Source organism: Onychomys torridus, chromosome X (genome assembly GCF_903995425.1).
Source record: "Onychomys torridus chromosome X, mOncTor1.1, whole genome shotgun sequence".
NCBI lineage: Eukaryota > Metazoa > Chordata > Mammalia > Rodentia > Cricetidae > Onychomys > Onychomys torridus.
The window spans coordinates 89197800-89213550 of NC_050466.1; the positions used below are offsets into that span (position 1 = coordinate 89197800).

At 44.8% G+C, this 15751-nt stretch overlaps 1 protein-coding gene across 1 annotated transcript; it reads left to right on the forward strand.

Annotated features, from left to right (window-relative positions):
• The first annotated feature begins 4800 nt into the window (after positions 1–4800).
• On the forward strand, positions 4801–5670 carry Otud6a (OTU deubiquitinase 6A). The gene has a single exon (XM_036174173.1). The coding sequence runs from the start codon at positions 4801–4803 to the stop codon at positions 5668–5670; it is 870 nt and encodes a 289-aa protein (XP_036030066.1).
• Positions 5671–15751: the final 10081 nt, after the last annotated feature.

A 15751-nucleotide genomic window follows, 5' to 3' on the forward strand; every position in this document is an offset into this window, starting at 1 on the left:
GCAGTGCTGGTTACCAGTGGAAAACTCATGAGCCAGTTTTATTGGGAGGAAGGGCGGGGGAGAGAAGAGAGGAGAGCCAGGCCTGGAGAGAGAGAAAAATGGTGGGGTACAGGAAGAGGGGAACAGAGCAGAGAGAGCAGAGGGAGTGTGGGGTCTGCATCTGGCTTTTTTTTATTTTTTTTATTTTTTATTTTTTGGTTTTTCGAGACAAGGTTTCCCTGTGTAACTTTGCGCCTTTCCTGGAACTCTCTCGGTAGCCCAGGCTGGCCTTGAACTCACAGAGATCCGCCTGCCTCTGCCTCCCGAGTGCTGGTATTAAAGGCGTGCGCCACCACCGCCCGTCTTGCATCTGGCTTTTAAAAGGTGCAGATTGTGTGACCACACCACGAGTACATAGTTGCCAACATCCACTGATGATGTACAACGCAAGACTTGAACTGTGCATGTGCAGTCATATAGCTGGAGTGAGGGCAGAATTCTAACAGGTAACCCAGATCTGAGGACCTAGAGCAGGAGAACTGGCCCAGCTCTTTGCTGCAGGCTACATTGGGTAAGCTAGCTGGGGCAGGGCTGGAATGCTCATCCTAGTAGTAATGATGAGGGAAAATTGGCAGGTTGACCAACCCAGCTACCACCCAGGGCCAGAACCAGGGCTATGAGTTAGCCCACCCCAACATCCACCTCATCTATGAATTGTTGGAGCAGGTGAAGGGGATAAACCTACAGATCCAAAACAGCAGGATCTCCATGACACAGGACAACAACAGGATATCCTAGAGGAACCCCAGTGAGAGCCCATTGTTGGTGGTGTAGCAGAAGTCAGAGGCCTGGGAGCCAGACCAATGACTTGTGGCAATGAACACTTACAAGTAAAGATGAATGGACTAGAGGCCACACTACTGCTTCTACAAAAGATTCCTCTCCCTATTTTGTTTTGTTTTGTCTCTGTTTTGTTTGGCTTTAGGTTTTTCTTTTAAATTTGGTTTTGATTTGGAGGTGGGGGTTGCAAGGGCAGATGCAAGGGAGATAAGGGGGATTGGAATGGATGATGTGAAATTCACAAAGAATCAATAAAAGTTAAAAAAAAATGCCCAACTGATTTTTGACAAAAGTATAAAACCAACTCAATAGCTTTTTCAACAAATGACTTAGAAGCTGTTAGATAGTCCTAGGTAAAACCCCTAAATCAAACCAACACAAAAATGTAAGGTCTAAGTTTCAAAACTTAAACCAAAGTACAAAAACAAAGTCAAAACACATCACCATTCCAGGCAGTGGTGGTGTGCATCTTTAATCCCAGCACTTGGGAGGGAGGCAGAGGCAGGCATATCTTTGTGACTTCGAGACCAGCCTGGTCTACAAACCAAGTTCTAGGACAGCCAGGACTATTACACAGAGAAACCCTGTCTTGAAACATCCCCCCACTGCCAAATAATTTAACTTTAAACCTGAAGCTGTAAGTCTCTCAGTTAAATAAAAAGACAAATTTACCTATCTCAGAGTGGTTTTTGCAGAGTATTGGTGGTTAAACCATAGGGAGGTGTACATGTACGTGTTCAAACACTATCTATACATGTGCTCCAACAGTATGGCTGAGCTACTTCAGCCATATTTTTTCCACTGAAGAAACTCTGACGGTTCCCTGTACTGGCTGCACTAATTTGCATTCTTACCAATGATTTGTGTGAGCTCTGTTTTCTTGATATCTTCCATATTACTATTGTTTCTCTTATTGATAATAAACATCTTAGTAGATGTGCTATGGTACTACAGTAGGATTTTAATTCATGTTTCCTCCACAACTAGTAATATTAAGCATTTTACATGGACCTTTTGTTATTTGCATGCTTTCTTTGGGGAAAAGTCTCTTTGGACCCTTTGCACACTAAAATATAGTCACGATTTTTGTTGCCAATGTGTTATAGAAAAAAATAAATATGAAATATATATATGTACACACATGTGAGTGTATATGTGTGCATGTATTTGCGCACAGTGTTGAGGACCAAACTGAAGGCCTTGAGAATTTTAAACAAGGCACCTTATCATTCAGCTAAACCTGTAGCCTTCACCCAGAAACTAATAATGTGCTTTCAACACACATATACTTTACAAATACTTTTCACATTCTGTAAAATGACTTTATGGTTTTGTTGCTGTTATAAGGGTGAGGAATAAACTTCCACACATAGGGCCAACTGATGCTCTACAAGCATACCAAAAGTACACAATATGGGAAAGATGTGATGCTAAACAAACTCCGAGATACTGAATATCTGCATGCAAAACAAAATAATTTACCCATCATATTATCCCAAAAACAAATAACAATTCAAGGCAGAGTAAAGATTTAATATACAACCTTAAACTGTAAAACTCCTAAAAAATTAAGTTTCATGACATTGTCCTTTGTCACACACACACACACACACACACACACACTCACACACACTCACACAGAGGCAATGAAAACAAAAAATAAACAAGTGGGGATTACATACAATAAAATTGTGTGTGTGTGTGTGTGTGTGTGTGTGTGTGTGTGTGTGTGTAGCTTGGTGTTCTTGTGGAACTCCTAACAGTGGGAAAAGGGGCTGTCTCTGATTCTTTTGCCTGCTTTTGGGATCCTTTTCCTCCTATTGGGTTGCCTCCTTCAGCCTTCATATAAGGGGAAGTGCCTAGGCTAATTGTAACCTGATATGCTGTGTTTGGTTGATATCCCTAGGAGGCCTGCCCTTTTCTGAAGGGAAAAGGAGAAGCAATGGATCTGGGGGAGAGGTGGTCAGGAAGTATGTCGTATATGAGAGGAATATAAATAAATGATAGATAGATAGATAGATAGATAGATAGATAGATAGATAGATAGATAAAATTGAAGGATCTATCAAAATGTCTCAGTGGGCAAAGGAACCTGAAGCAAATCTGATAACCTGGATCTACATCGTAGGAGAGAATTGACTCCCACAAGTTATCTTCTGACTACCATCTGAGCACAATGACATGGGTGCAAGTACACACACACTAAATAAATAGAAATTTTTATTGGATAAAAATGCTTGCCTCATAAGCCTGATATGACCTGAATCCAACCCCAGAACCCACAGCAAAAGGTAAAAACAACTCCACAAAATTGTTTCTGACTTCTATACATTCACAATAGCATATGCAGGCCCATGCACAGATCACACAAACACACACACACACACACACACACACACACACACACACACACACGCACACACACCCACACACATACCAACAACAACAACACTAAGAACAAATAAAAAATTTAAAAGATGGCCATCAAGGTACAGCACTTCCCTATTATATGCAAGGCTCTGGGGTTCCATCTACAGATCTACGGTACTAAAAAAACAAAACAAAACAAAACAAAAAAACAGTAGACATGAGAATATTAAAGCCACAATGAGATTATCATCATGACACTTACAGCAGTGTACGCTTTTTAAAAGTGACAACATCAAAAAGCTGGGAAGAATGCAAAAAAAACTGCATCAGTCATTCACTTCTAGTGGAAATGGACCAGCTACAGCCTTTCTGAAAAACAGTTTCTTTAAAATAATACATCCTTAGAATTTGTCACAGTAATTTCATTCCTGGGCATGCTGTCCAGAGAAATGAGGACTTACATCCACACGAAAGCCTGTATATGGGGTGGAGAACATACTTCTGTCATAGTATTTGTCTGTGTGGTTGCTTTTGGTTTTCCTGAGACAGGGTCTCAACATACCTCAGGCTGGCCTGGAACTAACTACATCTCCCAGGATGACCTTGAAAGTTTCGATTCTCCTGCCTCCACCTCACAAGTACTAGATTTACAGGCTTGTGTTAATAAATCTGGTTCTCAAGTGGGGAATGGGGCAGTATCTAAAAGGCCAGTTTGGGAACTCTAAGGCCAAAGACACAGATTATCGCACAAGAAAAGCATATTTGAAAGAGGGTTTTTCCCCCGAACTTTTGCAATGATCTTCTTAGACACACTTTTTGAAAACAATCAGGAAGAAGTGACCTGATGAATACTGGCTTGTGATGATTCCTGGAAATTTTAGAGAGCCCATTTAGGGAGATGGGGGCCCAGAAGAAGGGACATTTGGCTGATTTCTGTTATTTCTTTGTAGTGTGTGCCTCTGAAGAGGGTGGTTGTTGCCGTCTTACACAGAGATGGAACTCATCGGTTTTGAAAGATAAATTAAAAGGACTCTGTGTTCCCAAGAATGTAAGGAAATGTCTTTGTTCTGATACACAAAGATTAAGAGTTCGCTGGTCAAGAGACCTGAAAAACTAGAGAAAGCCACACTGCCTCTTGGACACAAAGAGAAATGCCAAGTTCAGGGTCAGAACATATTCAGCTGATAATATTTATCATGTGGTTATCAAGCATGGCCTGTGTCTGTATTGTGTCCAAACTTGGAAAAGAAGTAGGGAGTAAGAGTGACTGAAAAATTCTACAAGCCTAATTATGGCACACATTGTAGAAAGGCAGACTCCTAGGAGCGACTTTTGAAGTCCGTTAAAAACCAGAGGCGTGAGGTGCTACGGGGTCTAATAAGAACATACTTAGGGGTTCTTGAACGCCAGTCACAGAGGCAGGCGTGTCTGGGGGCGTGGCCTTGAGGCAGTAGCCAATAGCAGAGAGGGCTGTGAGTAGGGAGGGGGCAACCAGCCTCTGAGGCAAGCAGAGTGCCAGAGCTATCTCAGGCAGAGGATCTGTGAGGCTGTCTGGTGATTTGAACTGTTCCAGTTTCCTCCAAACTTCAATTCCCATTTTCCACTGAGATGATGGATGACACTGAGAATGATTTCCAGCGGGTGATCCGCCGTCACTATCGCGAAAGAAGGGAGCTGCAAGGTCACATCCAGGCCTTGAAAAGTTCTGTCCCAAAGAGTGACAAGACCAGAAGAAGGCAGTTGCTTGCTGACATTGCTCGCCTCGAGGCCGAGATGGAGCAGAGGCACCAGCAAGAGCTGGAGAAATTTGAAGATCTTAACCCCAGCTTGGAATCGATTACAGCCGACCTCACAAAGATGAATCTTGAGAATCTGCCTCCACGCCCATCAAAGGCCCAGAAAAGGCGCGAGCGAAGAGCTCACATGGAGAGACAACACCAGGAGAGGATGCCTGCGGCCCAGGCCCAACAGCTGGCCACCCACCGCCGTGAGGAAGAAGAGAAGGTCGCTGCCATTCTGGGGGCCAGAAATCTGGAGATGAAGATCATCCCTGCCGATGGCCATTGTATGTACCGTGCCATCCAGGACCAGCTGGTGTACTCGGTGACGGTTGAGAACCTGCGCTATCGAACGGCCTACTACATGAGGAAACACGTTGATGACTTCTTACCTTTCTTCACTGAGCCTGAGGCTGGCAACTTCTACACCCGTGAAGATTTCCTGAGGTACTGCGATGACATCGTGCACAGGGCATCGTGGGGCGGACAGCTGGAACTGAGAGCCATGTCGCATGTCCTGCAGACCCCCATCGAGGTAGTACAGGCCAACTCACCCATCATTGTTATTGGGGAGGAGTACACCCGGAAGCCACTCACACTGGTCTATCTGCACTATGCCTGCGAGTTCGGAGAGCACTACAATTCAGTGAAGCCCATCGAGACCCCTGGCGCCACTGGAGGTATGGCGCCACGCCTGTTCTAGAAGTTTCCAGCAGTCTCCAGCCACAGACCTCTGCCCTGGGCGCCATGTTTCTTCCGTGCTTGACACCACCGATCCTGGGAGAACTGAACCCGCTATGGCATTTCTCGGTAGGCAGCAGTTGCTTTTTCCTTGGCTGGTTTATTTTTGTCAAGACTGACTTCACCCTTGAAATCTACCCTTCCCACATCCTGCCCTATTTTGTTTGTTGTTTTGTTTTACTGCTCAGTTATTTGTGCCGTCTTTGGGGTGGAGATGGGGCCTTAAGCACAGAAGAAAAAATATCTCCTTGGGACACCCAAGAGGCTTATGTTTCATCAGGTCTAGCTTGGACCTTAGGTACCTTTGCCCTTTTTGTGCTTCAGTTATCATTAGGCTGAAAATGGAAGTTTTGGACTTTGCCATTGTTTACCTGGGTTTAAGTAAATGTAGTAGAAAGGTTGAGTTTGTGGGATTTTCCCTGTGTATCTATCAACCAACTTGATAAAAATGGAGTTTCTGTGACTGAAGTGATTTATGAGTGGTTTTCATTGTGTTTTCCAGGTGGGGGAAATGCCACAGCTGGCAGTTTGGTTTGCCTAGGTTATAAACAAGTTTCCAGTAGCAATTTGATTGTTTTGTTTATCATTCAAACTTGTGAAACTGCAAATGGATTTTAGTTGCTCAATGTTTTCTAAGCTTTAAAAAACAGTTGTCAAATTTAAAAGCTAAATGTAACTGTTAGATACAGAAAATCGGTTTAAATGAGCCAGTAGGCCAAGTGAGGGTTACCTCAAAGATGTGAAAGATATGAACTTAGTGACTTTACTTAATTTTTAGAGAGAAAAAAATATTTTAAAAGTAATTTTGGGAAGTTATAAAGTACTTGATGCAGTTTTGTGTAAAAGAAAACAGTGAATAATACAGCTGTTTCTGTTAAAGATTTCTTGATGTCCTGAACGTGTCAAAAGAAGAACAAGAAGGGAATGATTTGCAATAATTTTTAAGGTTAATCATCAAGTCCTGTATTTCGGTGAAGTTACTTAAATTCATTCTTAAAAACCTTTGTCCCTTCCAAATATTCTCAAATAATATATGTAAGTTCAAAAATGTTTAAAAACAACTTGCAATGTGTTAAAAATAAAAAGCAGCTTTTGAAATACCTGGTTTGCATTTCTTGTGTAGCTGACTTAATCCATATGAAGTTTGTATCCCAGATGGCCTTCAGTAAAGGGCTCCTGAACAATGGGAGCAGGTTGGGGGTGGGGGGACAGATGAGGCTTTGGGTAATAACACTTGCAGTCTTAGTGGTGGCCTGGAGTGAAACGTTTCCCAGGCTGAAAATTTTGGGAGGAATTTACACTAAGAATGCCCTAGGTTGATGTTTCACTTGGTGAAACATACGAAAGGGTTTCTTTCAATATTCTCTCCTGTGTTTGATAAAGAGCCCTGATTTACAAGACCTCAGCCAGGCCAGGCTACATTACAATAGTCTACTTCAGGATGCTTCCAAAACACAAATATGGAAGTCCTGACCGATAGTTCTCACTATGGAAACAAAAAGTTTCAGCTAGCCAATCTCTGAAAAAAAAAACCACAGTATTGGGGTACATTATGAGAAAAAAAGAGCCTTTTATAGGGACAGGAACACTGGGGAAGGGTTAGTGCGTTAGGGAGGATGGGGGAGGGGTGGTGGTGGTGGTGGTGGCAAGCTTTGGAGAGGAGGCATAGGCTGGGGAAGGGAAAATGTGCTTGGAAAAGAGATGTTATCTACAGAAGGAGGCCTGGCTGGGAAGGAGGGTGAAGGCTGAGGACAGAGACAGTCTAGGGAAAACTTTTAGAGGCTGGAGTTGGAGGTGTCAACAAGCTGAGTAAGTGGGCAAGTTGAGAAACAGGCCATAAAGTGGGTTTGTTTTTTGTTTGTTTGTTTTTGGTGTGTGTGTGTGTGTGTGTGTGTGTGTGTGTGCTTTTAAAGAAGCCTGGCTAGAGGAGAGTATGGATGGGGTGGGTCTAGGGAAGGGGCCTGACTAAGGATGTGAGTGAAGGCTATTGGACTATAGAAATGAAAAAGGTACTTTATGGGGTGGGAGTAGGGGTCCGTTTGGCTAAGGCAGGGGACATTGATGGACAGTGGTTCTGACTGACTAGAGGCAGCACCCGGTGATAAGAAGGAGGCCTGGCTAAAGGTCAGAGACACAGACACTGGCTGGTGAAAGATTCTTGGTAGGAGAGGTGAGTCAGCTGGGGTGAGTAATGTAGGGAAGGGGACCGAGTTTGGGAAGGGGAGCTGGCTGCAAACTAAACGGGGAGGGGTCCTTGCAAAGGGTGGGATGGTTTGGATAACAGGGCAGGAAACTGGGCTTCACAGGGAAGACTGCCCAGCTCTGGGCAGAGGAATGGGCTGGTAACTGAGTGACTCACTGAAGAGGCCAGGTTGGATGGGTACAGCAGATGATGAAGAGTCCATGGCTCCTGAATGGGGAAATGATCAAGACAGGCACCCGGGTTAGGCCAGGGGCACCTGCTAAGGGCACTTTCTGAGGAGGGGGTTCTGGAATGAGATGAGACCTTTCTGGGGAAAGAGGCACTGGCTAAGCAACCAGTCGGCTTGGAAGAGGACTGGATCAAGGACCCTGACAAGGAAAGGCACCGTAAGGCTTGAAAGGTTGGTGCAGGCTGATACAGGGACACAACTTGGGGAAAAGAGTGTTGGGGAGAGGAAAATAGCCCAAGATGGGATAAAGGTATCTGGGGTCCCTGTTGGGAAATTGGGCCTGGTTAGGAAGGAGGCCTAGTTTGGTAAGTGACCCAGACTGGAGAAGTCGCTATCCTGTGAAAGGTCATGGAGGGAGAAGAGAGCCTGTCTTAGTCTGGGGTATATATAAGGATGCAGGCTTAGGTGGGCAGAGGAGCCAGGGTACAGGAGTAGAGAGCAAGGACCACAGGGAAGCAGAGGTAGGCTAGGGAAGGGGACCCAGCTGGGTAGGGAAGCAGAGGTATACAGCTCTGGGTAGGGTAGGGAGGGGAGGCCTTAGCTGGAAAAGGATCATAAGGTGGGGTGAAGAGCTGGTTTAGTGAGAGGCTGAACAATGAAAGAATGCCTAATTGAATTAGGAGCTCAAGGACAAGGAAGCTAACCCTGACTGTTAAGATAAAGCCTGCAGAAAGGGTCCTAGCAGGTAAATGGCCTGCCTATTGGTACAGAGTCAGGATCTACACAGAGACCCTGGCTAAGGAACAGCACATAGTTGAGGAAGAAGAGGACCTAGCAGAGGAGGGGAACACAGAATAGGAATGGGTGTCTTGGAGAAACAGGCCAAGCTAGGCAAGAAGACACAAGGTAGGAAAGGGAACTCCAAGAGGATTAGGAAGCTTACTTGGAGACAGGAATAGATGGTGTCTTAGTCCAGATTAGTATTGCTGTGATAAAACACTGTGACAAAACAACTTGGGAGGAAAGGGTTTGACAGAAGCCAAGGCGGGAACTCAAACAGGACAGGAATCTGGAGGCAGGAGCTGATGCAGAGGCCACAGAAGGGTGCTGCATCATGGCTTGCTCCCTATGACTTGCTCAGCCTGCTTTCTTAAGAACCTAGGACCACTAGCTGGGTGCTGGTAGTGCACGCCTTTAATCCAAACACTCGGGAGGCAGAGGCAGGTGGATCTCTGTGAGTACGAGGCCAGCCTGGACTACAGAATGAGTTCCAGGGCAGGCTCCAAAGCTCCAGAGAAACCCTGTCTCGAAAAACCAAACAACCAAAAACAAACAAACAAAAAAAAAACAACAACAAAAAAAAAAAACTTAGAACCACCAGCCCAGGGATGGCCCCACCCACAGTGGGCTGGACCTTCCCCCATCAATTACTAATTAAGAAAATGTTCTACAGGCCTAACTACAGCCTGATTTTTTTTATTCTCTCATACATTATATCCTGACTGCTGTTTCCCCCATTTCTCCACCCTTCCAGCTTCCCTCCTCCTCAAATCCACTTCTCTTCTTTCCGTTCAAAAAAACCCAGCAGTCTCTCAGGGATATCAACCACACACGGCTTAACAAATTGCAATGAGACTAGGCACAAACCCTCATATCAAGCCTGGATGAGGCAACGCAGTAGGAGGAAAGGGTCAAAGATACCCCCCCCCACACACACACACACATTCACTGTTAGGAGTTCCACAAGAACATCAACCTTCACAATCATAAGGTATATGCAGAGGACCTAGCTCAGACCCATGCAGGCTCCATGATTGCTGCTTCAGTTTCTGTGAGCCCCTATGAGCCCTGCTTAGATGATTCTGGAAGCTGTATCTAGTAGATACAGCCTGATCTCGTGGAGGCGTTTTCTCAATCAAGGTTCCCTCCTCTCATGACTATAGCTTGTGTCAAGTTGACAAAAAACTATCCAGCACATACAGCTTAAGAGTTCCTGGAAGATGAAAGGATTCTGGCTGGGATCAAGTTCCTCTATGGTTGAAGTGGTGCAAGCTAGAGATGCTAGTTCAAACTGGAAAAGGTTACCTTTGTTGTGGACTATTACTTCAACTATATAAAGGTGTGTTACATTTGTTTCTGCTGCATTTGTTTAATTACGTAAAGATGTGTTGCTGTGTCACCTTGCCTGCCTAAGGCACCCGATTGGTCTAATAAAGAAGCTGACTGGCAAATAGCTAGGGAGAAGAAGGGATAGGCAGGGCTGGCGGGCACAGAGAACAAGTAGGAAGAGGGATCAAGACTGGAGAAAAGAGAGAACAAGGGAGAAAGAGAAGGAGACGCCTGGGGCCAGGCAGCCATGCAGGAAGCGGGAAAGTGGGACATACAGAATGAAAGGTTAAAAAGCCCTGAGGCAAAAAGTAGATGAAGAGAAACAGGTTAATATAAGTTATAAGAGCTAGTGGGACAAGCCTAAGCTAAGGCCGAGCTTCCATAACTAATAATAAATCTCATGACTGGGGGCTGGCAGTCCAAGAAAACCTGCTAAATTAAGAAAGCCTGCTACAGGGCCTACCTGTCCCTGGAACACAGGCCAAGGAGGAGTAATGAATGTGTTACAGGGCTTTAGTCAGGTTGCCACACAAGGGCGGAGGAATGTGGCCTGGTAACTGAAGGGCTACAAGAAGTTATATGCCTAGCAGAAAGGGGACCAGATTGAGAATAGGCTTAGGAAAGGAGCTTGGCTATGGCAAAAGGCATAAAGGGATGAAGACAAATTCACTAAAGAAGGGCTGAGTGAGTGAGGAAAGGGACAAGCAGGAGCAGGCTAAGGGCTGTCGGGGGTAGGTGAAAGGCAGGCTGAAGGATGCCTGGTTAGGACAGGGGATAATTGGCCTAGGATGAAAAAGGAATTCCTGGCTTTTAAGTGGGAAGGGACTACCTGATTACTGGAGGAAGTAGGTACTTGCTAGGCAAGAGGTTCGGGGCTACGGACACACTAGCTATGGCCAGAGTCTGAGGATTGGAAACTGTTGTAGAAGGATACACTGGCATATGCCCAGGGTGGGCACTAACTGCCCATGGCGGGCACTAACCGCCCATGGCTGGCACTAATTACCCAGGGCGGACACTGACTGCCCAGGGTGGACACTGACTGCCCAGGGCGGACATTGACTGCCCATGGCTGGCACTGACTGCCCAGGGCAGACACTGACTGCCCAGGGTGGGCACTGACCGCCCAGGGCGGGCACAGGCTATGCGGTGGCAAAGGTAACAGCGCCATTCAAGGAATAGTTCTTTCTTTTTTAAAATTTAACATAATTTCTTTTTATTTATTTATTTATTTATTTATTTATTTATTTATTTATTTATTGGGTTTGCTTTGGTTTGGTTTGGTTTTGGTTTTTTGAGACAGGGTTTCTCTGTGTAGTTTTGGAGCCTGACCTGGAACTCACTTGGTAGACCAGGCTGGTCTCGAACTCACAGAGATCCACCTGCCTCTGCCTCCCGAGTGCTGGGATTAAAGGCGTGTGCCACCACAGCCCGGCCTCTTTATTGATTCTTTGGGAATTTCACATCATGCACCCCAATCCCACTCACCTCCCAATCCCCCCATATCCTCCCCTCACCTCTGCAGCGCCCCCCCCAAAAAATTTTTTAAATCTAAGCAAACAAATAAACAAGTAAAAACAAACAAACAAAACCCTCTTTGCTCCTTCATCTTTCCAGCTTCTCTAACACCTCTTTATTCATCCTGGTGGCATGGGGAGCCACAGTGTGTCACATAGTATACCCTTTTGTCCCATCAGCTTTACTAGCAAATGTTCATTGCAATGAGTCACTGGTCTAGTTCAAGGCCTCTGCTTTCTGGTATACCATCATCACTGGATCCTCACTGGAAATCCTCACAAGTCATGGAGATCCTGTGGCTATTGCTCCACAGGACAACTCCCTTCACGAGCTCCAGCAGGTCCTAGATGGGGTAAATGCTAGGGTGGGCCAACCCAAGGCCTGTTGTGGGCCTGAGTGGTAGCTGAGCTGATCAGTCCAGGCCACTGGGGCTGCCCAGCTCAGGTAAGGGGGTGGAACCAGCCCGTGTTGAGGGCTGGGGCCATCTCTCCTGAATGCTGGGGGTGGAGGAAGGGGCAGGGAGCAGCTCTTACTTGAGGGTTGGGACCAGCTCTGTTGCTGCAGTGCCCAGCAAGTGGCAGGGCCAGCTTTCCCAGAGTCAGTGAAGTGTGTGGCTGGCTCAGCATGGCTCTGATTTCATCATGCATGGTTCCTATGGTCACTTGAGGTGACACAGATCACAGACATCAACACAAACCCCAGCTGCAGCAGGACCATGGACCTTGGCAGCAGCTCGGTCCCAGATGACATCCTGGCTCCAGGTGGAAGCACCCGCTACTCACATCAGGATGCTCTGGTGGCAGCACACCCCCAGACACTAACAAGGCCACAGGTTTCAGGCCCCAACTCTGGGCTTCCATATGACCTTTGGTGGCAACATAAGCCTCGAACTTCAACATAGACCATGGCTGCAGTAGGACCATGGACTCAGGCATGGTCCTCAGCAGCAGCGGTGTCTGGATGTCACCATGGCCCCAGGTGGCAGCACAGGCCACTTAGATCAGTGTGGCTATAGTGACCGCATGGTCCTCCGACACCCACAAGGCCACAGGTTGCAGCCCAGACCCCAGGCTTCCATGTGGCCTTTGATTGCAACATGGGTCACAGATGTCCACACAGACCCTGGCTTTGGTAGGACCATGGACCAAAATATGGCCTGGACATCACCATAACCCCAGGTTACTTCTTTCTTTTTAGGACGTGATCTCATATATCCAGGGGAGCCTGAAATTCATTAGGCAGTCAGACTGAGCTCAAACTTGAGATCCTTCTGTCTAGAGTGATAGAATGACAGATATGTACCACCATGCCCAGCCTCTACCCAAAGAATTCTACAACAGGTGTCACCAAAGATGTAAATTTTATGGCTTGTTCCTGCATACAAGAGAAATAACTGCTCCTATCTTGGGAACCCTTAGGATCTGACTTGGCCCACTGCCACTGTGTCTGCCTTTGGTAGGAGTGAGTGGGAAGTAGTAACTCAGGCTAGATTCTAATCATGCTCAGGACACAAATCAAGGATCCTTACTGTATAATCTGGACATGAGGTATTTGTACCCTGTTCTTTTCCTGGACTGAGACTATTGTGAGCAGTTTTATATATGCGAAATACATAGAACACTAGTCTCAAAGGGACCGAATTCCAGAAGTAATTTTCACTTATTTATTTATGGACTTACTTCCTGTTTTCTTTTGACACATCACCATGCCTTCGTTCTTCTTGCTTTACTAAGTGTATGCATACTTAGACTCTGAAGGTTTGAAGTCTAACTTATCCACCCAGTTTCTAGTTTTGCGATCTTAGATAAGTTACCTAATCTTTCTTGACATTTCCTCCTAGATAACATGGCATGATTAATACTTGCCTGAGCTATATACCTCTTGAGGATATTAGAGGCACTAAGTGAGTATACATAGAAGTTGTCCAATAGGTACTGGTTAGTTTTAATCTCTATATAGGTGCCCAAGAAATGGATTATCAGTTCTGGCAGCAGTCACCTCTTGATTTTGTCCATAGTGGCATTTTGGAGCCACTTGACCTTTTCCCACAGGTCCTGCCATGCAGACAAAACCCCTCACAGGGTCATCTTTCCCAACGATTGCCACCATAGTTTCCACTGGAGTCTGCCTGGGAACCAGATAGCCTGCTTGCAGAGACCCCTCAGACCAGAGTATATTCCTTCCAGGCTTTTTCTATACAAATACAAAATAAACTCATATGTTTACAAACCAAAATTGGCACTGTTCTATTATTACATGATTTTTAAAAACATTACATTATAAGCATTCCCCTAAATCCTTAAATAGTTTTCAATATGATGGTTCTTAAAATGTTATTAAATTCGTATTTTGTGCACTTGTGCATGCATGTGTATGTGGTCACTCCAGCACATTTGCAAAAGTCTGTTCTGCCCTTCTACCATGTGAGTCTTGGGGGTTGAACTCCTGTCATAAGGCTTGGTGGCAGGTGCCCTTACCTCCTAAGCCATCCTGCCAATCCCAATCTGATGTTTTTAATGCCTACATTGTTGCCTATGAATGGAGCATAACTTATTTATCCAATTCTGTTGTTGGACGTTTAGATTGCTTTCAATTCCTCACTACTATAAATATGCCACTGGAATGTCCTTATAGTAAATCTTTTTTTATGTTTCCTGATGATTTCCTTTTCGTTAGTTCTCAAAATGATCTAGGTCAAAAGGAAAGACTTTCAATAATACCGGGAAATTGCCCTCAAGAAAGATGCTACCAATTTTTACTTCCATGTAGTTGCCAGCAAGGAAAATTATCACCTTCGCTAAATTGTAGGTGAAAATAGTATGAGCTGACCTTCCTTGATTCCTAGTGAGATCAAATAATCAATAATCTTAGTTGTTGGCATGTCTGCCTGATGGCTACAGGGGTATATATTTGTTGTCTAGTCTTAACTTTTCCTTAGTTTTCTGTGGATGCTTGTCTTTTCCTTGGAGTTTTTTTCCTGTTCAGATTTTTTGAGCTAGGGTCTCATTCTGTAGTCCAGACTACCCTAGAACTCCCTTTGGAGCCTGGCTCCTATTAAACTCCCAGCAGCACGCCTGCCTTCTGCATGCTAAGCTTTCTTTTGTCTCTGTTTTAATGATTCTGACAGGTTTTCTTTTGGTTGTATTGAGGGGGGAGGACAGGGGAACCCATGGCTGATGTGTAAAATTAAAACACAAATATAATAAAAAAGTTTTTTAAAAAAAGATAGTTTGGGCATACATTATTAGCCTTTTAGATTTGTTTCTCTCTTGGCATGCTAACTTCTTAAACTGTAATGAAATTTATCTATTTAAGGTTTTTATCTGGAAGATTTCCCGGTTCTGAGGTGATATCGAGAGAGATCCATGTTTGTGAGTATTTCATATTTTGATGCTTTCTCTTTATCTTCAGCCATACTCAATATATCTACCTGGATTATTGGGGTTTAAGGTAAGGATGTGGATTTTTCTCCCCAAATGCAGTAGTTAACAATTAGCCCAACACTGTTTACTGAAGAATCCATCATTTCATGGTGAACTTGAAGTGCTATCTTCTGCATATAATGCATTCTTAGAAGATAATGACATAATAGAGAGATTACAATCATTCGCACAGAATGACTGCATTTCAGTGACCTTAGTCTGAAATTGCTAGCTGTCCATTCATCCATTCATTCAGCATTTACTGAAGAGCACAGTGACAAACAGTAGCTTAGAAAGATTCGGCACTCACCATCATGGAGGTGACAGACTGAGAAATAGAAGGTAACATGGTCACTGGAGTGATTGAAAGAAGCATAGACCAGAGCAGGCAGGAAGGAGTAAAAGAACAGAATGTCTCCCTATTCGGTCTAGCCAGATGGTGGAGGAGATAGGATGAAAGAGGATGCAGAGGGAGCCAGGGGTGCTCTCTCAGCCTAAGTAAACATTGTTTTATTCCTAACAATACAAATCAAGTAAGCACAAATGAAAGGAGAGCCCGCGTTTACCAGTCAGATTGGCAAGGAAGCAAAGCATGATAATATGCTGTGTTCAAGGCCTGTTC

What these genes read in the sequence shown, in the direction of transcription:
- Otud6a (XM_036174173.1), top strand. Translation starts at nt 4,801, where the DNA reads ATGGATGACACTGAGAATGATTTCCAGCGGGTGATCCGCCGTCACTAT.